The sequence below is a fragment of the Pseudopodoces humilis genome, chromosome 1 (genome assembly GCF_049639895.1).
Source record: "Pseudopodoces humilis isolate 2021_Gansu_Grassland_sample_001 chromosome 1, ASM4963989v1, whole genome shotgun sequence".
NCBI lineage: Eukaryota > Metazoa > Chordata > Aves > Passeriformes > Paridae > Pseudopodoces > Pseudopodoces humilis.
This window is the reverse complement of record NC_142200.1, coordinates 33684993-33708585: the sequence shown is the minus strand read 5'-3', so window position 1 is coordinate 33708585 and position 23593 is coordinate 33684993. Positions and strand designations below refer to the sequence as shown.

At 36.8% G+C, this 23593-nt stretch overlaps 1 protein-coding gene across 2 annotated transcripts in view; it reads right to left on the bottom strand.

Moving 5' to 3' along the window:
• The window catches only part of ARFGEF1 (ARF guanine nucleotide exchange factor 1), an 85948-nt gene that overhangs the window by 31893 nt on the left and 30462 nt on the right, over positions 1–23593 (bottom strand). Inside the window, exons 3-15 of one of the 2 annotated variants that reach the window (XM_005517108.3) lie at positions 22945–23101; positions 21747–21893; positions 14885–15064; positions 13910–14180; positions 13314–13427; positions 12497–12660; positions 11269–11402; positions 7111–7345; positions 3078–3177; positions 2822–2961; positions 2609–2717; positions 1412–1613; positions 379–490 (exon numbers count right to left, since the gene is read on the bottom strand). In XM_005517108.3, coding sequence (XP_005517165.2) covers positions 379–490; positions 1412–1613; positions 2609–2717; positions 2822–2961; positions 3078–3177; positions 7111–7345; positions 11269–11402; positions 12497–12660; positions 13314–13427; positions 13910–14180; positions 14885–15064; positions 21747–21893; positions 22945–23101 — 2065 coding nt within the window. The remainder of the gene's footprint in view (positions 1–378; positions 491–1411; positions 1614–2608; positions 2718–2821; positions 2962–3077; positions 3178–7110; positions 7346–11268; positions 11403–12496; positions 12661–13313; positions 13428–13909; positions 14181–14884; positions 15065–21746; positions 21894–22944; positions 23102–23593) is intronic. The other variant, XM_014256373.2, reaches the window with a different exon arrangement.

Genomic DNA, 23593 nt, shown 5'->3' with positions numbered 1-23593 from the left:
CTGCACCACATTATTATTTTCACCATCTCTGAAGAACAAATACTTACGGCAGTTCCTTACTAAATAATATAGGATTTGCTATGTTGCTTCAAGCTATACTAGCAACTAAGTACAAGTTTTGAGTCAGCTCAAGTAGGTCAGTCTCAAGCTTTACACCTTGCTGAACCACAGAATGCACAGAGCACAGGGTAGAGCTCTACTGCACCCTCCAACCCAAATTTCATGAACTCACAAATTTAGAAGAGACAGAGAGAGGGTTCCTTTTCTTCATTCCACAGTAACGTGATACACAGTCTAAACACTACCAACTGATTTGCAATTACTAGAAACACACCAGGACGAGCACAGACAACCATCAGGGATAAAGAGTTTCCTTACTGAATCTAATCTTTCCTCTTGATGCAAGAATTGAGCAATATCTTCAGGGGTAGTGCCCAGCATTCCTTGTTCTTGCAGGTACTGAATCCCTCTCTTTGGTTTCTTGTTGAATCTGTACAATGAAGAGCAGGACAAAATGAGAGTTAACCCTTTTACCCATGCACAAAGCTGTACCAGCTTAAGTAAAAAAATCCAGAAATTTCAGATGAGATGCTGAAAAATCTACATATTAAATATTTTTCCTTTAACAAACTGCACATTAGATAGGAATAAGCCATTCCCATTTACTCTGGCACTCATGAAGAAAAAAATATTCCACAAAGACAGAAAAATCTTGAAAAGAACAATTATGCTGTTGATTTTTTATCTTAATCTGTATGAAACAATCAAAAAATCCATTAATTGCCTGTAAAAATGGAAACATTCAAAACACAGAACCAGGAAACTGAAAGAAATTGAAGCCCTAAAGGATTAAGGTGCATTCGTGCAGGGTCCCAGAACTATATGACAGAAAACTTTCATTTTTGCATGTAAATGACCTCACTGAGGAGATTAAGGTGACAAAGATGAAATCACATGGAAGATTCATGTCAGACTGCTCTTAGAAATTACACTATCCTTCAGTTCTAATTATGATAAGTTAATTAATCATAAAGTCTCATCAGCATAAGCATATAGGCATTTTCATCAGTAACACGTACATTAAAACAGGTCATATTCAAATGATCATGAGTTCAATGTTCTTTTTATCCAAATATAAAAACCTTATTTTTAGACAAGCAGGTCTGGAGAAAAAAGAACAAACATTCAGAGTACTCATCTTCTAGCTGTGAGGAATTAGGTTAACACAAAACACTGTTGACAGGCTCCAAAGGGGACACCATTCAGCACTCTTTCACCAGAGGAAGTGCTGTTACATCCAGTTTTTTTCCTAACACAAGATGAGTATCTATGAGGAGAAGGAAGAAAAACCCAGGAATCTTCATAGCTCCAAAAGAATCCACCCTCCCATGGGTGATAAAAGAGCACTCACAAGTCAATTCCTTGTTCTATTATTTCCTTTTGCTGCTTTAGGACTTCAAACTGCTCTGGGTTGTCAGTGCCAGACATCTGTGTGCTGTAACTGCCAATTCCTGATGAAGCAGTAGAATCCAAAGAATTTAAGCTTCCATATCTGTTAATTGTCTCAGGGTGTTTGGTTTCACTGTTGTCCTGTTCTGTGGGTTTTTCTTGGCCTATAAATTGGAAAGGGTTACATATGTCCAAAATACATACAGTGAAAAGAAATAAAAATCACATGTCAAATACTCAATGCAGGCTTCTAATACTCAAGGTTATCTTCAATTATGTACTTATATATATATATATATATGTGTGTGTATGTATGCATGTATTTTGGTCAGGAAAGTAAATAATACTTTAAAAAATCACTTCAACATCTCAAGGAGATTTCTTTCAGTTCATCACACACTGAAATTTAAGTCTTAAATTCGAACTATAACTTCAGGCACTTGGGAAAAAAACCCCAACACCTCAGAAAACCAACTACAGCTTTTCTATTTTATCTTCAAATCCAGTGTCACTTTTAACCTGGAGCAACTATTCGAAGTTTCTGAATCACAGTGTCTAAAAGAATTAGGCAAGGAGCTGCTGCTTTCAGTTCACAAAGACAGGCATGCTAACTGCTCCCAGAAAGTTTACTACTTCACCTACCAACTTCAAGTGCTTAATCAGAAAATTCTGGCATAACCTTAGGTCAGATGAAAACAAGATTAAAACAAGTAATGATTTAGTTGCTTCATGGCTTACAACATTCAAACTTCTGCAGCTATAAAATGTAGAAATAAATATTCAGAAAGTAAGTAATTTTTTTAAATAGTCAGTAAATAAGTAAAAAAAAAAAGCTCTCTATTCTTGCTTTAGCAGTTATTTAACCAATATGAAATTATACAAAATTAGGGAGCTTCAAATAAAGTTTTGAGACACATTTAAAATCAGAAATACAGACAATAATAGGATTTAGATATTTTCAGTCCAGTAGCATTCTAGGAATTCATACAATTAAGAAAAGACAATTAAGACAACTTGTTTAAATGACACCAAACTTACCAATATTTCTACCAAAGGAAAAATAGTCTGGACATTAACAGCTTCCAAATCTTGGAAGAACACACTCAAGTCTTGCAGCACCTCATTACTAAAGCCAGAAGAAACACATCATATGTCTTACCAAGGGTTGTCTGGGAATTGGGATTTACATATTGATCCTTACTCCACTCCACCATGCATTTCAAGATCGATACCAAGCATTCCAATCCTTTTTTCCTCAAACTTAATTCCTAGAAAAGATTTCATAAACAATTAATTAGTGGACCGGAGAGTTTAGTCTCAAACTATCATGCCAAGAAACGTGAAACTACATAAAGTTTGGTGCAGTTTTTACCTGAACATTGGACATGCCAAGTTCTTGGCTACCCCTTCCTTGAGCAATCTTTGATAAGTCATTAACCAGCCTTTCAAATATATTTGCTGCATTCAAATCACAATCATAGTTCACGTAGATGTCCACCACGCTCTGAGCATCTATAAATAAAGTGATATTGTCAACTCTGGAACAGAAACTAGGTTATTTAATGAAAAGCAAGTATAGTTTTGTTCTTTAAGGTAAAAAAAATCTAGAACACAACAGCCCTTAATACCTGCACATATCCTTGTCAGTGTTTGTATAACCATCCACTTATGATCAAATGAACTAGTAGAAGTTTCCAAGATATACAGGAAAATTTCTTTGAAGAAAACCTAAAAAATATTCCAGGAAGAGGGAGAAAAAAAAAATCTATTACAAAAACAGTCACTAACTTTGATGGTCCAAATTCTGAAAGCAGCACTTTAGATGCACAGGAAATAATGAAAAGGCCAAAGAAAAAGGAGGAAAGGAAGAAATATGACTGATGACTGATACATGCAAATTAAGAATCTGAATCATTTACTTATGTGCTTCTGCAGTATTGTCCAGCTTTATTTCCTGAGCATTCAAAAGCAGAAGAATTTGGAATGTCAAATCCTCAAGGGCAATTCAGCCTAACAAGAAGCCTAAACTGCTGTTAAGAGTTCATTTGGGATTTTGAAAGAAGTATTACCTCATGATAAAAATACTTTACCTACAAGATGATCACATTATGACACAAACATAACAAACAGCTCCTTATGCAAATTTGAAGTATTGGACCTTCCTTTGAAGGGAAACATTTTGACACAAAAGAATCACTCTACAGTACCAGACTGTTATTGGAAGAAGGGTACCGGTCAGGCACAGCATGCAGCAACTCCATTAACAGGAAAGCCAATCTTCACTAGAATACAGGTGAGTTTGCCTTGAAATCATTTTAATACAGATGCTGTTGTTTGGAAGAGAAACTATTTTATTCCCTCTCAATCAGTTCCCCACCAGATCCATCAGGATGACTAATTCAGCCAAGCTTGCTTATCAGCTAAGCTAAGGCTTCTTCTCACTTCTTCCCTGAGCAGTACCAAATGCTGTAACAGCCCCTGAACTCAAAACAGAACTGCTACAAGGGTATTACATCAGTTTTCTGTACTTCAACTCTTCACAGCCACTTGTGGCTTCCAAACCCATAACACATAGATTTACTAGAGGGCTGCTGAGAGTCTCAAGCTACTCAACTTCTCCAATAGCATCACACAAATATCCAAACCCTTGTTTTTAGTATTGACTGTTCCTTCATAGCACAGAATTTTTACAGAGATTTTTATGCTATTAGCCAGGTAAAGAAAAGCATAAGGCTGTTCCCACTTTAAGTCATATGGCTGGGGAAAAACAGCAACACTGACTTTTAGGCAAATTTGTTGGTAAGCCATTTCCTCAAGTAAAATGTGTGAACTATAGTTACATTTTATTGATCTCTTTAGAGAGAGGCACACAGCACAATGCTAGCTAACTGTCTTAATAAGGAAAGCATCCCTATGAAACCTAAGGAGTTCAACACATACCAATTTAAAGACTTGCATGTGCTTAAACATATTTAAGCGTACTAGACTGATTTTAGCCACAACTTTACATAATTAGAGAAAAGGCAAAAATTTAATACACGTCATGCTGTGAGTAACCCTCAGTTACACATTTGGTGTTTTCTAATTTTTTATTGAAAGACATTGATTTTATATATTTTCTGGAACTAGCAGTAGTATTTCTCTTCTGGTAGAAAATTTAAAAAAGTAAGTCACTGAAGAAGCAGAGAAAAAGATTTCAGGGACAAAAACTAAATCGAAATCTAAGCTAGAAGAGAAAATAGCTGGAAGCTCTGCATACTATCAAGGCACTTGATGGTATCTCCTGACTTCTTGCTTCTGGTATCACTTTTGGATAAGCACATCCTGGAATGAAGAACTTCTCAAAACCATAGTTATGGTTTACATTTCAGCTATTTAAAAATGCTATTTATTGCTATATAACTTATTGCAATTCACATCACGGAGCTGAGACTTTGTTCCTAATACACTGGAAAACTAAACCAGAAAACAGCTATTTATTATGTTTCGTCAACTGAAGTATGAGTTTTAAGGTATTCACAATTCTGAAAGGGTGGTAATAGTAAGTACAGCTAAATGACACTCCAACTCCTCTGATATCTGGGATTTGATTTGCTGCAAATATATTCATTAACTTCTTCAGAATTCGTGCTTCAACTAAGGTACGACTCAAACTATTTTACTGTCAGAGGGCAGTGTTAGCTAAATATATAAATCAACAAGCCAGGAGAGGGTAACTTTCTTGTTATCTGAAACTATTATTTTCAAACACCCTAGAAAATTCTTACACAGATGAAAAATGCAGCCTCAATCCCAAAATATATAGATTTTGCATATTATAAATCAGAGCATATGGCTCTCCTTACTGCTCCAAGACACAAACTGCATGTGAAGTTCTCTATGTGTCTACCCACATCTTCAGAATAACCTTTAGGATCAGTAGCTGAAAGAAGAATTCTTAGCTCACCATCAGGAAAAAGAAAGACGTTTCTAGAAACTGCTGTACTTCGTAATAGATGGGTACTTCAGCAGCATCAAGTATTTGGGTTTCCTATTCACAAGGAGGAAATATAGCCCTGCTATGTGGTGATGGCCCTAATTTAGCATACTCTAGAACCTCCTACAATAGTGTAGGGCATCCTACATCCAGTTTGCCTCATATGTCTTTTATTTTTTATTAGGAATTTGTGAAAGGCCGGCAGCGATGGAAACCTATCAAATTTCTGTCAGGGAAGCCGACTGCAATGCACTCACCACCTACATGCTGACTTGTAAGCTCTCTGAACACAGCAAGTCCAACACTTTCTGAGAGGCAGGCTGTGGGACTGAGAGCAGCTCCACCCAGTCTGTCTCATGTGCCAAACACTGCACATGCACTACAGTCTTGTTCAGCACACAGTTGGCCTTGTAACTTTTCAAAATGCATGACATTTTCAAGGCACATTCAATGATTTCTATCCAATCTATGCTCAACCATATACTGGAAATCTTACTGCTTTTTCCCCAAGGAAGTATCAAAATAACCTGGTAAGTGATCAGAACACAATCATTTTATGACATGCTACTGTCAAAATGAGGTTCTTCTCCAAAGCTACCACAACACATCAACTTGTACAATGACATCCACGGATGAAGATATCCCTGAATTCAAGGTCCTTACAACAGCAAAATTCATCAACATTTCTAAGCATCTCTTCACATACTTAAGTTCCACATGGATGGGGCAATCTGTTGGCTTCAACATTCACACTTCACACCCCAAACAAAAAATTACTAAAATAAACAGCAGGGACACACTGCACACAGTACTACTTTATTCACCACAGAATTAAGATCTTTAACACATAGGGCACCACAAGAGGGTATCCATGTGGGCGAACAGGACAGAGTGGTTCTGAGAAGCTGCTTGTACCTTACCTACAAAGAGCTTATCTCAGGAACAAACCGTCCACATACAGAATATTCTAAGCTGGACAGGATCTGCAAGGATCATTAGGAGTCCAGCTCTTAAGTGAATGGCCCATATGGGGTTAAATCTTCCTTTTCCCTGTGACTTAGAACTGACACACTGAAAATTCACAATGTCTGCCAGGACTCAAAGAATTTATTGCAAAGAATATAGACTCATCTCCACTTACAGTCCAAGGAGTTAACTTGTGTGCACACCTTTAGAGGAAATGAGATCATCTTATTCAGGACATATATTGACAGAGGCCCTGATAAGCAAAGGGAAGTGGCTATAATAATGGAATAGCAAGGACTTCCCCAGAGAAAGAAATCTGTTCAAGTGATCTCAAAGATCACAATGCTTTTCATATCATTAGTTTTTATTCTAAAAATCTTTAGCAAAACCATATATATTACACAGTCTTTTCCTGAGTGCATTCATTTTCTTAGTTTATAATATGTAGTGCTGGACTAAGCTTTCTTAATCACAAAATTGAACATTGATTGAGCTTAGCCACAAACCTATTCAATTCTGAGTTTTAGCAACACTCTGTGGTAGTACCATGCCACACCCAACAGAAAACTTCAAAATAAGGAAAATCTGGCAAGCTCTACACAAAAGCTATGAATCACAAAGGAAAACAAATTTATTCAAGCAAGACCAAGCTACACAAATATAAATAAATGTTCACTTAATACCTCCCACATATTTAATTAGAAACTAATGCAACATACCTCAATCTGCATCTTTAGATGAGTCTTAAAGTTTGACAGAAGGGTAAGAAATATGGAAAGTGAAAGTTCAAAAACTTCTGGAACTGATGAGACTCCATTTTTTGACAGTGCAACACAGAGGTACTGCTTTATAGCATTAATGAACATCTCATTTGTCCTGAAGACTGGTCCTGCATTTTGCAGAATGGACAGAAGCAACTGCAATGAAAGAATCTTTGATCGCAGTTCATGAGATCTAGAACAAAACAATGCAGCATATCAGCCCAGTGTAAGCCATAAGAAATAAAAAAACCATTTCTCTTGAAAAGTCAATACAATCCACAGTTATTTTGCAAGCGGAACATTAATTACAGAAACTCACATTCGACACAACCAGTTGCAGAAAGGGTCATAAAAAATGTTGGGTCTTTTTTTGTTAAATTGTTCATTTTTCAACCAAGAATGCAGGCAAAACCTTTTCCAGAATAGGAAAAATTACCCTCTCTCTTCTGCACCACAGAACAGCAGCAAACAAGAGGCAATGCAGCTGTTTCAGACAGAGGATGAAGGAGCATTCTTTCCTGTTGTCCTAGTTTAGGGCAGATTAGGGAGGAAAACTCCAAATGGGGATTTCCTCAGGGAAATGCCCCCTCCCCACCAACTGATCCGGAAAAGGGGAAAAAAAAAAAAAAAGTTCTTGGAGAGAAGTGGAAAAAGCTGTTTATTTAACAGAAATTGAATAATATTAAATAATAAAACTTCTTGCTGTTTGATGGGATGGCAAGTCTAGGAAGAAAAGTTCTTTTCATGTGGTGTAGCTCGGCTCACTCAGGTTCTTATCAGTCCTTTTGGCGCTAGAAAGTGCCGAGGCCCACGCCCCGGTGGGCCAAAGGCGTGAGCTCCCGGGGTTTGGCTGGGTGTTCAGTCCAGAGCAGGCTTGCACAGATCCAAGAAAAGGAAAAAAACAAAGGTCCAGGGAACTCCTCTGCCTCAGCTAGCTAAAACTAACTAAAAGCCAGAGAGAAGCTCTGTCCCGCTGTCTGTCCGTGCTGCAGACACCACAGTCCAGGAGCGAGATGTGGGGGAGTGATGTTTTTCTTTAACACAAACTGCACGCTTCTTCTTCCCCCTCTCTTGCTCTCAAAGCCAGTCTTAAAGGTGCAGAACTTAATATATAACATAAACCAGACAATTGGGGATACCAGTATCATAAAGTCACCCCAGGACACCTGTTAACAGAGCTTCGGAAAATCCCATCTAAAATCCAGTTCATCTACCAAAATCTGACTAGTCAAAGGCAGAAATTCCTTCTCTGCCTCTATTTCCACCAGCATGGAAAGAAAGTTGAAGGACTATAAATACAATACTCCCTGTCAACACTGAAATCTCTTTTCTCAAACACAGTACTAATCAGTCACTGGGCCCATCCCACTCTGAGAGCAGGTGAGACACAAAACGTGCCTATTTTAAGCACGGCAATCACCAAGTCAGTCAACTGCAGTGTTGTCAAGTGCTCCACAGTAACATTCTTACAGACTCAAGTAAACTAGAATTCATGTCAGAACAGTGCTACTATTTCTGCTCTAAAAACCCCTAAACAACAAACACAACAAAACTGCCAAAAAAGCCCTCAGACCACACATGGAAAAAGCATAAAGGAAATCTACACCTATTAAAATCCAATGCAATAAATAGCATTCCAGGTGAAACCATTCTCTCCTAAGACTCCTGATGCTCCTTCCCACTCCTGATAATTTCAAAAAAGGCTGTTTCTCTTCTGAAGAGCAGGTATAGACACAATTGGCTTTGCCAACAGGACAGTCCCCAGCTTTCATTAAACAACTACCCCTGACAGAGGACAGTTATGAAACACAGGGAACAATGACAGGAAATTTTTCATCCAGTACAGCCCTGACACAGTAAGGAGCGCTTCAAGCCAATCCATGCCACAAAGAGTAGCTGGATATTTGCTGTATATTGCAAATATATAAGCTTAATTAAAAAAAAAAAAAAAAGAAAAAAAAGAAAGTAATTCCAGTCTAGGTAAAACAAGAAATGCTAATTAAGTAAGTTGCAAATAAAATCAATTCTTTCTGCCCAACAGAGTGGGATGGGGTAATCAATCTGCAAACACTTCAAACTCAAAATGTAATTCCAAAGTAGACTTTTTCTTCTGAAGATGCTTTTGAGAAGAAAACAGCCAGTCAAACTGAGTGAGGAACTTGTCCCTCACATTTCTCCTAATGGGCTACAGGTCAAAGTCAATCTGAAACTGCTCTCTGTAGGACTTCTTTAAGAAAACACTTGGTGCTGGCACTGCATAGAAGCTGACATAACAACCTCTTTTGATGCAAAAGGCTTGATTTTGTATCACATGTTACCAGGTGTGCAGACAGCAAATGACCAGATCACACTTTGCTATGGAATGTAAGAATTTAAATATGATGAGAATTTCAGTCATAAATATTAAGTATTGCCTACTTCCAGCAAGTGTCAGCTCCCCGAAATCTTGACATGATGACCTTAACAATTCTGTATGATGTGTAAAGCTCACTTAATTTAGAACAGGTTTAAGATAAAAACAAAAACCAGCAAGCAAAGCTTTGAGCAATATTTCAATCCCATTTTATTTTATTCCAGAAAAAAAGGAAACAAAGACACTGACCAGGTTCCCAGAAAGCAAAATGCTGATCTTAACTCCCAGACTTGTGATTTTAAGCTAAAGCTCCAAGTTCAGTTACCTAAAATCTAAAAATATTTTCATTACAGACTTCATAACAAATTTCATTGAAAATAAGATTTCTACAGAGGCAGATAAGACTCTTGAAATGCCATAGATATCCAAGCATCCTCTTCTAATTACAGTATGTTTGTAATAGTTCAAAAAGCCATCAATGACTCAGAACCACTGATAAATTCTAGGCACTTCTCCAAATATGTATACCTTCAAATGTATTTGCAGTGAATTTTTGTTGCCCTAAATGCCTTTTTCTCCAATTTTTTTTTGTATGAAGAGCTTCACCAGTTCTAATATGAATGTCAAGAACTCCATGGATTCACATGAGATTCTCCAAGTGCCTCAACAGCTATTACTGCTCTTGCAAGGGGAGTTAATCCACTAAAGCCTTTAATAAATGGACAGCTTTAGTCTCAGAGTACTAGCTAAAACCACAGGATTTTCAAGGCATTTCCTGGAAGACAATTCTCAGAAATGGTGAGAAAAACCCTTATGCCTCAGTCTTCATTATCTAATGTCTTGACTTTCCATAACACATTGCTAGATAATTTAAAAATGTTCCTAGACTAAACCTTCAAACCCTTTTGACTACATATATCTTTTCAGCATATTAAATCCACACCACACATTACTGATTAAACTAAACTGCCTTAAAAGTTACTGCTTTAAAAGCTAGACTCAGAACAGTAAAGCTGATTTTATTTTGAAGAATACCAGGCCTTTCACTGTCATCTGAAATCATACTACTGTGTTTCAATCTGATCTCTTAACACTCCTTAAATCAAAAAAACACTCCTCCTCTTGAAAATTATTAGCAATTGTTCCTAATGTGCAAATAAAATGCATATATGCGTATAAATCCAAGATCAGAAAGCAAATCTTTCTGCTGACACTCAAATTTAATACTGGCGCCCATCTATACAGGAGACTCTATATTTCCTTTACAACAAACAGTTCTATAAATAAAACTGAATACATGGTATCTCCAGTGAGAAGAAACAGCCAAATAAAATATTTTTTTATCAAACATCTGTGTTTTGATTAAGTAGGCTGACAGAAGTGTCCAACCTGAACGAAAGAATGAAACACTGCATTATGAATTTACCATAATCAGTTATCAGCTCCAGGTGAGGAGCTGATATTAAGATGAGGTAGAGCTGAGGATGTGTACTGGATACACAAATGTGCTGGTTTCACCTGATGTAGAGTTACATTTCTTCCCAGTGGCCAGTACAAAGGTATGTTTTGGATGGAGGGCATAGGTATTAAGAAACTTCTGAACAGGTATACAAAAGATGCATTAAAACATAAAAGTACCTTTCCAAAGTTTCTAGGTTCTTTTCACCATACCATTAGTTTCTCAGTAACAGGACTCACAAAAATATTTAAATAATTTATTTTTATTGTTAGATTAATTAGAAAAACTTTTAAATTCTACTTACTTTGGATCTGGTGGTCCATCTGACAGGGGCTTCATGGAGAGTTTACACAGTGACCTGAATACAAGGAAGGCATCCTTTTGTAAAATGTGGGAAAACTTAGCACCAGGGGTAGGTCCTGAAGAATTTCCAGATTCCTAAGGAAGTTAACATATTTCAGTATTCCATTTTGCATTAGCAGGGTGTGTAGGGAAATCCCCACCTCCGAGCAATAAGCAGCTAATATATTATACAAATTTAATGAATTCACTTTAGCTTTATGATCTCAAGACTAAAACAAAACATTCTGCAGTCCAGTTGAAATGAAAGTCACTACTAAAGATTGCCTATTCAGTAAGAAGTCAGAATTAATTAAAGGGTGTCATGAAATTAGGTTGGTCAAGTTTAAGTAAGGTAATTTGCAGTGAATTGTTGCCAGGCACTTTCAGTAGTTACTAAAAGATTAAAAGAACCAAACAACTGACATTTTAATAGAACATAAATAGTAACCTATCTGCTGCCAGATACATTTGATAAAATTTCTGTGGGACAGTAAACACCCCTATTACTAAGTTCTTGCAATTCTGTATTATTGTTCTATACACAAGCAACATGTTTAATGTTAAGTCTTTATTTGTATGGCTTATGTGGCTGTAACTTTTTGAATTTAAAATTATTACTCACAAACCTAGTTACTTAGTACACTCTGACAGCAGATATTCTTGGTCAGCTGACAAGTGTATACACCTCTCATACAAGAGAGGGAGTGTATTTTCACATCTATTTTGTTAAAAAAATCAATTTTGTTTGAAAATAAAATCCTCTCAGACATGAAACTCTTGATCTGAAATCACCCTACTAAGATCATGCTATCAGCTTGAAACTTCTATTTATTGTTTGAAAAGAGCATACTAAAAATACACAGGCATGTGTATAATTGACTATATGCTTCACTATGTATCTTGAATACTAGCTTTACAGTTTCTCAGAGGACTTCATGAAACAGGAAACTGAGTTCTCTTGAACAGTGAACTCCATGGGACAACTAAAAACATGATGGGATAAAAAAAGACATCACGTGCAAAATTTATTCAGAAAAAATTCATTTAAATAGTGCATTAGAGTAATGTGACTTAATTATTGAAATTCATCTCAGCAACCTATTTTATGGAATTATACTAATCACTCTGCACAAGTGTTGGGCAACATTTAAAACATAATCCTTTTTTTTCTAATTTGTATCTGCCTGTACCTGAGTATCGTTGGAAGAGACAGATAATCTGTCATCGGGTAAAGATGGTGTATAAGCAACAGAAATTGGAGTCCCTGGAATTCCATTTGCCTGAATGTTTTCACTGTCACTGACATCCTCTAATGATACAGTTGTGCCATCACCACCTGCAGTCCCTTCCACATCTATCAGAAAAGATGTAAAAATTATTAACAAATGTTACACGAGATTAAAAATTGAAAAAAAGAGCTTTTAAAACCAACATTTAAATACTAAATCATAAAGAGAAACTTAAGACAGAATTTACACGGCATTATAGACCTATAAAAATTGCAAATATTCTTAATACCCACTAATAAAAATTACAGTAGAAATTTACTTAAATTTCACATTGTGAGGGTCACCACTCTTCCAAGTTTCCAAGAAGTATTGGTATGGGACATCACTCACTAGTCTGATAAGACAATTTCCAACAAACTGAAAAATATAGTGAGACACTGCTACTACAGATAGGGACTCACTTCTGAAGAGTGTTCATATAGAAACAAGATAAAATAAAAATTAAAAAAAACAAAACTAAAAAATCAGCAAGAATTTGTATTTTAAAAGAACGTTTGTCTCCAATACAAAGAGTGTAAATCAATGTATGAAATCCTGTCCATTTTACTGTTAAATAATGCACAGCTCAAGTCTGACGGCACAACTGTCTTCTTTAGCATTTAAGTCATATTTAAATGATGATAAATTTTAATTAAAATATTTCAAAGTGGTAAAATAATCCTTAAGGTCAAGAATCAGACTGCAGTCGCGATTGACTAGACAGATATTAATATAATACCTCCAACTACTATGTTCACCATTTCCTGCACAATACTTTCTACAATTTCTTGTGCCTTCTCTTCACACTCATTGCTTTCACCATCATATGTTCCTCCATCAACTTTAGAAAGATCTTTATAAAGAAAAACAAACACAAACAAGTATTAATGAGATACTCTGAAATTAAGAAGGTATTTTGCTTGCACTTAATATTTTGGAATTAATGTTTGGATGCTTCAAAAATAGGTATCTGCACAATGTATCAATTCCAGTGGTTAACCTGTAAATGGCAATTTATCTACAGGCCTATGCCAGCAAAACACATCAATTCTGTATCTTCACAGACATTAAAACACTGAAAGCTTGAGGGTTTTGAGCTGTTATTCTCAAAAACTTCCACAACATTACACAGATGCAAAAAGGAATTTTTAATACAGACTCCTACAGAGTGCAGGACTAAAGGATGCTCTTGATGGACAGTGGTAACAAAGACAAATGGGCATTTTGCATTAGACAACTACTTGAAAACTTATGCCTGAAGGAAGACAATCCTCAAGCCTTTCTTTTCACAGACCTTTTCCCTCCCTCCATCAAACAGAAATACACACTGATTACTTTCGGCTGCTGTGGCTTGGTCAGCTTCCGTCTGCTCATTTTCAGCACTAGAAATGTCAGATCCATTTTCTGCCTCAATATCTTCTTGAAGGTTCTTGTCCACATCATTTGTGCTGTGGTCAAGCTCTCTCTCATGGTCTTTGGACAGCTGATCAGCCTGTGCTGGAATATGTCTCAACTGAGGTGATTCAGGCTCATGATGGCTCACTGGAGACTGCTGAAGATGATGTTGTCTGTGTCTTTCCTTTTCCATCTGTTTGGCTTCCTGAAGCTACAAAAGCATTGCAAACACACAAGAAGTTCACTATCAAAATAAAACAATAAGATAAATGCATTATTTTATAAAGATGACACCTCTATTGTCTCTGCTTACATAGTAACAGTTTAAGAAAGTGCATCTTTGTTTAATTAGAAATAACTTCAGTATCACGGGATAATCCATTGCAAGAGGGCTGCTTCCCAATTATGCACATAGTTCACACCTTCACTGTCAAAAAGGGATGACTACACTACATAAACCACAGAATCCAGCGTTGTCTGCCTGCCCTATAAGGAAGCTCAGGGAGTAGGTGTGACAATAAGCAAGGAGTGCTTGGAAAATATCAAGGCAAACTTTTTTTTGTGGTCCCTTTTTCTAGAATCCCCAGAAAAGGAAGAATTTCTGTGGCTTGTCTAATGGATTACGACAACACACGAAGTCAAACCAAAGCAAAATGTCCCTTGAGGTAAATACATCTATTAAATATAGCAGACCACTATGAGAAGTTTAAAACCTGTACACCACCCCCACCAAACTCCATATTTTCCACGTATTTCAGAATGCAAAACACAAGAAGAAAAATATTAGATACCAGATACTTTTCCTGAAAGTACCCAAGTTAGAAAAGCCAAAAACATTAATAATGATGAAACTAATCTCTCAAGCTGGTTTGCTTTCAGGAGGTAGTTTCTAGATAAAGATACTGAGATACTCACTGCTTGATTTTCCATACGTGCAAAAATGACATTCAGCATTTGTGTAAGAGTGGCCTTGGCTGTAGTTTGATTTATAAGATTTTTGCTTGCTAGGTAGATATTGTAACATGTTCTTACAGCCTGTAGTACTGTTCCTTCGTGGATTTCTATGTGTTGAGATGTTACTGCAGTGAGCAAAGCCTAAATAAACACACAAATATATACATTTACCAGTCAAAACTTTTATCAGTCAAAAAGTCTGGCTATTAATAAATACCAAAACTGGATTACTTCTACAACATATGTAAACATGTATCTTGAACAGCAATTTAATTATGTTCTCCCACATACTCTTGTAGCCATATTGGAAAATCATATTTACCAGTTATATTAAACTGAGTGTTTTTAATCAACATATCAAAGAATTACATGTTTCATAGCGTGTAACAGCAAGAAGTAACCAATGGAGCCACCAGAGAAGGAGCTAATAGAAATCATCCTCAGATTTTCTAGACACAAAACAGGAACACACTATCTGTTAAAGCCTGGAAGGGAAGCCAAAATGTCCAAAAGTTGATTTAGAAATAAATGTAAATATGATGAACAAAGACTGAGTATGAGATCAGACAGCTATACTAAGACAACTGCCTTTTATAACAGATGCTAGAAAATTGTGCTGCCCCTAGATAGAAATACACTTATTTCTTCCTATTTGCACTAATATCTGATTCTCTTTAAAAAAAAAAAAAAGGCACATAAGCCTCTGAAAGATCAGATAACACAGAAGTAAGGAACAAATTATCATTATGTGAGGGAGAGTCAGGCTGGATTAAAGGACAGAAATAGAGGCAGATGAAACCTGAGGATAGGGTTTGAAAACATTATCAGAGATGTGTGTTGGACAGTGATAAGAAAGGGGAAGAGCCTGGTTTGCAACCTGGTTTGCATATTCATCACTATCATCCACTAGAAGGAATGAGGGAATTTTGAGCATTAAAAACTTTTGACAGTTACCATTCAATGGGATGTTTAGGGTAAAAAAGAAAGAACTTGAAGCACTGGAAAGCTCCTACTTATTAAAATTTATCACAGTTAAAAACAAAAGTTAATTCAAGTGTTGGGTTTACTAATCAAACCATACCTCACATCTCTTACTGACATTGTCAGTACTTCTATACGCACAAGGCACCAAGATGTGGGGAAACAGTACCCATCACACACTTAAACCCCTTGAAAAGTAAAATGAGTCACTCTTGAAAACAAGCTGAACAAGTGGATACCAGGCACAAATGGCTATTTTTTCCAAACCACTATTGTCTGGACCTAATACAGGACATATTTAGATTCAGTTAATATTTATTTAACTCAGTTACAAATTATACCACTGACATGTATACACACACACTTAATACATCACTTTAAGAACCACCTACAGCTTTTCACTTGGAAGACAAGGTCTCTTTCAGCCTAGCACTAAGGACACTAATGAAAGGTGCAGAGGGATCCACTCCATCTCTGGTTCTAATGATGTCATTCATAAAGTTACTCCTTTGTGTCACCTTCTGTTTCCTTCTTAAATCTGGATGAGTAAGAAGCTGATACTTGAAAATTCAATTTTAACTTTTATCTCAGTTCAGTTAAGTCTTATGATGTTTTTTTTGCCCAACTTTTAGTAATAGAAAGTAGAGCCAGCTAGTAGAGAAAGGTGACAAGGCTACAGATAGACAATGTGCTGTTTTGTTTTAATTAGCTTAACAGCTTGAATTTCCTAAGTTTTTTCAGTCGGCTTGTTATAAATAGTAGAGCCTGCTTCTTTTCACACCACATGATTAGAGGTGTAGAGGCAAAGAAACACTTCAAACATACAATGAGACACATCTCCTTAATATATTAATCCAAATTCACTGAATAATATTTTTTGTGCACCCTGAAGAATCAGTCTTTCTACAGGGCATTTCTACAGGCATTCTTTCTCCCTGCGGATATCAAACTACACAAGAGTCTACAAAGCTCTTGATAGTTACTTCTTTGGGTTTCTTTCCTTCCCAGGCACTAGACATGAATCTTAATGACTACCACACACATTTGCAATCTGATAAGCATTTTTAGCTTCCATCTCTTGCTAATATCTTCCATCTTCCTTACAATTTAGACTCATCCTCAGGCTATCAGTCATTCTAACTTCACATCTCAGCACCATTTCTCTTCCACTAGTATGCCAATCCAGTAGAAATACGAGAACAAATGCAAGACAGAAGGTATTTTACAACTACTTTCTGAACATCCTTCCCTCTTGACAGCTTCCATTTAGGGCTCAATTTGATGACATGCCCTAGACAACATCACCTGATTCTCTATCACAGAGTACATCATTATCACAATGGCATGACAGCTAACCCTGAGAAACCACACATTATGCTCAGGAATGGCAGTACTGCTCCTCTAAAACCCTTGTGAACTCACATGTTAGAAAAATAAACCCTGCCTTTCTTATTTTAGTACTTTTCTTCACATTACTCCCCCTTACACTGTGACCAAACAACTACTACGTCCAACACAAGGAAGAAGAGAGGGGTGACAGGTGCGGACAAATCACCCCAGGCCACAGTGAAGCAGGATTACTCAAAATCTGAAACTGCTACACAACACATCCTTGAGAGATGAAGTAAAAAAATCTTACCTTCCACCCAGCCACACTCTTATTTTGCAACAGATCCAGAGCATGAAGCCACCTGTGCTATTTTTAACAGCAACTCATCAATACAAGTAAAAATCATAGAAAACAAAAGCACCCTCAGGTGGTTCTCTGGTGTTTAGCTTTGGGGTTTTGTTTGTTTTAAAAGTGATTTTAGTAGATGCAGAGTACTAAATTCTTGCTAGGACAAGAGATGGGGTAAGGGGAAAAGTCTGGGGGCAAAGCCTGGACAGAAAAATGGCTCTCTGCAGAGGTCGGAACAGCAAGCTACTTGTACGGAGTCAAAGCATTACGTTGCTCTTTTCTACCACCTAAAGTTCTGCTGCTCAAGGCTTTTTGCAATTGAGTTTCCACTCTTTCTGGTCACACTTAGCTCATCTGTTTCACAGCATCTTCACCGTGAGCTAAGAAATAAAGGAAAGATTTAAAAAAAAAAGCCTACTTTATTTACTCCTCCCCTTTGCTGCTCTTTAGAAACAGAAGGAAGCCTTTGTGGAAGGTTAGCACTACCTCATTCTCCTTCAGGTCCTTCCACAAAAGCTTTCTTTGTCACATAGCCTGCAAAAATACCAACAGCCAACAAGCCTTCCTTGACCTGAAACTACTGGCTACGATCCTGACTGTGAGTTTGCCTCCTTATGCCTTCCCTCCAGTCCTTCATACTTACTGTTCTGTCTGGGAAAGACACTACTGTTCTGTGCTGCCCCCTACTAACTATAAATAAAGCTTATTCGTCTTTATAAACAACCATTGGATGGCTTTGGGAAAGGAGAAAAATCTCCAGGATAACTTCAAGACTTACAGATTATCATATCTTTGTGTGACACCCACAGCGATTTTTCTTTTAGCCTGAAGCACATTTGCCAAGTGAATTTCTTATTATTTAAAACAAATGCATTAGAACAGTTCAGGAAGTATCATGGTTTGTGAGGCAAAATGAACGTAATTTTAAAAGTAAACTAAATTAACAATAATCCTCTACTAAAATTATCCAGCATCCATCTATAACACTAAACTTTTGATTCCTCTCACACTGAATATTCTATAAGAACAGCACAGTTACAGCAAATATGACTAGAACCAGGAGAAAAACTTTCAGCTCAGGGTCAGTTTTTTCTTCCTCTCAGCCACCTCTGATCATCTTATCTTTGGAAGATTTTTTTTGACACATTACAGCTGTCATCTGATCAGCACGGTCTTACTTCGTCTTAATTTCATAATTCAGTTGCCTGGAAACTCTTAAATACTTGGAATGGCACATAAAACACAGCAGCCCTAGCTCTTCTCTCTAGTGTGAATTAGCTACTAGAACCACATAATTCTGTTTCCTTTGAGAGGGTCTACAGGGTTATTTTCAATAATGTTTTTTTTAAGTTAACTTGAAGTCCAAACATTTACTTATCACAAGATAATGTGCTAGTATGGACTGACTTTTGAAAAAGCACAGGAAACTGAATTCCTTAAATCACAAAACAACAAATATAGCAAATAACCTTCATAGATAAATAATTTTTGAATTTAAGTGATGCTAAAAAAAAATCACTAAATAACATTCAACTTTTCAGACTACAGTTATCAAGCACAAACAACAATCTTTCTCTGCCAAACATTAGTAAGTTAAACTGCAAAAGTACCTAGATAATGGCATATACTTTCCATATGGTAAACCACGGAAAGAAATCATAAGTCTAAACAGTTGATATCATGTTCTACCCTGCCTCCTCATCCCTATTCCTTCTTTACAGATTAAAAAAAAAAAAAAAAAAGGAAAAAAAGAAGTTTTGCCATAGTTTTATTTCTTCAGACACCAAGAGGCCAGAAAAAATGATGCAAACAGAACTTCAAGTAAGACCTCTGCAACTGTCAGTGCAAGTCTGCACTGACACAATACAAATGTCACAGCAGCCAAAGGAAATCAAGCCTGGAGGCAGAACGATTCAATCAAGGGGATGTTATTTCACACAGTTTGAATAAACCACTTTTAATTGCATCAGCAGTCTAATTACTTCCATGGTTTCTGCCACAACAATCCCCAACACAACAACTACACAAGAAAGTTGCATGACTTCACATCAGAATTACACCAAATCAAACTAAAATGCAAGGGAAAAGAAGGAAAAGGCCCATTTTTCAGTCTGGTTCATCACAGAGTCTGTAGATGAAGAGCATGGGCATTACAGAGAAGAGAACATGCAAACGATAGGTGCAGAAAAGCTAAACTGGCCTCCATCAAAACTACTGCAGGACATGACTCTAAAGCTTAGATAACTAAAAAAAGACAAATCATAGTTCTTGGTGTCAGCAAGATTATTTCCTTGGTAGTCAGCAGAAAGGTATTTTCAGAACGTCTATGTGGCTCTGGTAGTTGGGAACTGGCTTAAGATGACTCCACCCCTGGAAAGACACCCAGCAACTAGGAGATAGCGCTGCATGTTAACTCTTACCCCATGATGGCTCCCAGATGCCAGAGTGAGGGCAGCACACTATGCTAGGGCCACCTCTTCTGCATGCAGAACCAAGACAATCCTCCAGAGAGGAAGGTATCCGAGTGATCAAAGTTCTCAGCTTTTACTGTGGTGTTGGTGAAGCAGCTGCCCTGTGGGAGTGCTGCTTATATTGTGGGTAACAGCCTGGGAACACCAGCACAAAATAGCGGGAGATCCAGGTCCACTGCCTTCTATCTATCTCCCTGATGAAATTAAAATTCTTCAGACAACATACTAATCACCAGAACCACAGAAGAGTCTAAGAAGATATATGATACATCCTTCAAATCATACTGGAGAATCAGGGTGCACATTCATCTCAGAACTGAAGAGTTATGAGGCCTAAGAGAATATGAGTGACTTAGCAGTTTCATAATTCTTCTGCAGTCAGAATTTCTGGTCTTTGCCAAGGTTATTTAAAATTATCAATCTTTTTATGGTGTTCAGTTTATTGGATAAGGATGGAATCAAATTCAAAACAGTACTCTCCACTTTCCTAGTTGTTCTAACATGGTAATCAGCTACATCTAAACAGTAAAAAAATTAAGGCACTAAATGAGCCTACACACTTAACGCACTTTACAATTGTTGAAGAATTTGCTTTCTCAAATCTTCCCCTGAACATAAGGAGTATTAGCTCTTAAATCCCCTTCATGCAGGAAGGACTGGAATAACAAAGCATTCAGAGAGACAGTACTACAATGAGAGAGAGTTATAATAGTTTCAGCCACTCAAAGTTTAAATCAACAAAAACTTGCCTTTGCAGGATGAAAAACATCTTAAATGCTTGGGCAAAACAACACAACAAATCTAGAAAACAGCAGCATGAACGACCATTTTTAACAACTATCTGCAGGAGAACAGGAGTGCAAAAAAGAACAGGGAAGGTTTGAGCCATGAAAAAGAGGAAATGAACGAAATATTCTTTGCATTAATACAAGTAAATAGAATTTCCAAGAAATGCCAATGCCTTGGGATACATATACACAAATTATGAGGTAACAAACACTCAATGTCTCTTAACTAAATTCAATTGTATTTTTCACTGCTGTTGACCATCACAGCCATTCAAAGACTGCTGTTACAGAAGCAGGGTACAGCATTTCCACTAGGCAGCTAAATTCTAGTACTTGGCATAGTAATTTCTTGAAACAAATACCCATAATTAATGGCTGCAATCAGATAACAGGTTCCCCAGAAACATTTGTACAAACTCCACATGCAACATTTATATAAGCTGTGGAAACAAACCCTAGACCACCTTCAAGCAAAAGTGTTTGACACAGCACTACAAAGCTACCATAGTAATGTCCAACTGCCAGGTCTAATTGCATTTCATCAACAAATTCCAAAATGGATTTGAAAATCTACTGCTTAATTACCATTTCCCCCACTGAGAGTGCAGGATTGTTTGACAGTAATTCCTCACAATTAGAGGCTCCACAGGTCTGCTGTAAATGAATTTCACACAGTGGTCTATGTACAAGACTTGAGGCCACAACCACGAGTTCACACAAAATGCAATGGGAGAAACTAGAAGGGCACAGGATAGGGAGTTTCCACTTCCAAGAAACAGGATGAAGCAAATACATTAACACTACCATGAACATCACAAATTAAACACTTCTGCTTTTGAACTCTCAGGTCAAGAATGTCTTCCTGCTGCCACCACTATAAATACAGCAAATATTAAACATGTTACCTTTATTATTTGCAGCTGAACCCCTTCGTCTGTTTGAGGGCCTTGAAAACACCCACATATTGTCTCGATAATTCTATCAATTAGCTTTTTTCCTGGAGCTGTACTGTCTGGAGCATTACCTGTCAAGTGCCCATATGCTATAAGTTTCTGGAGAGAAGAAAAAAACCCATGTAAATATGAGCTTCAAAAGATTAAGCCAGCTTTTTTTTATAATAAAAAAATCACTTGATAGTTCTAACTTGCACAGAATAATTAAAACAGTATATTTTACCCCATGTATCATAAAACATCAAGGATTTTTTTTACATATCTTCCAGATGTATTCCTTTTCCACTCAGCAACTGCTACACAAAGTTTGTCAGCAAGATTAACATTAAAGGTTTTGTTCATCAGTTAATATTTTAACACAAATAGGATTCTAAAAACTAATATCACAGAAGTCCTCATATGTAGTCAGCACACAAATGTGTTTTTTATACCAGATAAACGACCTGCAAATGCTTTCTATTTGAGCTACTAGAGCTTTATTTTTTAGTATTTCTTCTGGTTTTACATGTTTTAGTATCCTTTGCTTTCCCTAGGTCTTCAATACTTAGAAGTGGAACTTAGTACAAAATTAGTAAAATCCTCTTCTGAACACTTTAGGCACAAGAGTATCTGTAAAATCCCCATGCCACACAGAACAGTATGTATCTACGTACGAGAGCAGGCCAGGCGCACATGTACCTGTGACTGTGAACTGAGCTCACTATTGAGCTGAGCTGGAGGAGTGAATGGCTAAATACAATGCTGCAGAATTTCTTCTGGAAACATTACAGGAGCCTCAAGAGTTTTGAGAGACTAGACATCTCAAATTGAAAATATTTTATTGCAATTATAAATAGCATAAAATGAATTTGCTAATGTTATACCTGCTGTGTTAGCTCAACGCACATTTAATCACACGGAAATAGGTGGCTGTATATAATAACCCAAATGGTGGTAAAACATATATGATATATACTGAAAGAAACACACACACTACATAATAAATAAGGCATACGTTCATCTTTTGTGAGAAAGACATACTATTTGGTTGTACGTGCAATCAAGTAAAATCATAAAAGCCACATGACATTATTTATTACATATAACTGTACTCCCCCTCCAAAGCCACAGGATTTTACTGTTGATAGCTAACACTCATCTTCATACAGACCTGTAAACAGTCTAGAGATGTACTGACAATCCTGGGGCACTTGGACTGGCATGCCAATTCAAATGGTAGGAAGTATTTGTCCGCTTCAATGAAGCTTGTCTTTGATTTCACAGGTGGAAGAGTGCTTGAACCAGACTTTGCTTCTCCGTGAGGGGGACTAAACAGAATGTCTGTATTAGAATACCGTAATGTGATCACAGAAATCGTTCTCACCACCACAATGTTTATGAATAAATTATGATAAATATTTATGAATAAAATATTAAAATATCAAGAAAATTAACCTTAGGAAGACTAACTTCTAGCAATAGTAATATGTCAAGTATTCTTAACACCTTTTATACTTCATGGCTCCTTCATGAACCAGGCAAATTGACCCACTTGCACACTAAAGGGATATCCAGTGGTACCTGCTGGGTTGGAAACAGAAAGACTTGCTTCCTCTCAAATACCAAAGGACTCCCCACACTAGACAAAAGCAACAAACTATCAGAACAAAATGAGATGAACCTTTATCTTAACCTCTCCTTCAGGTAACACCACTTAATTTAAGAGATGAGTGGCTACCAACATATCTCACTTGGGTAATCATCTGAAATGGTTAACTGTAGAAAAGCAAGAAAATTATGAGCTGTTGAAGTTTTATTGA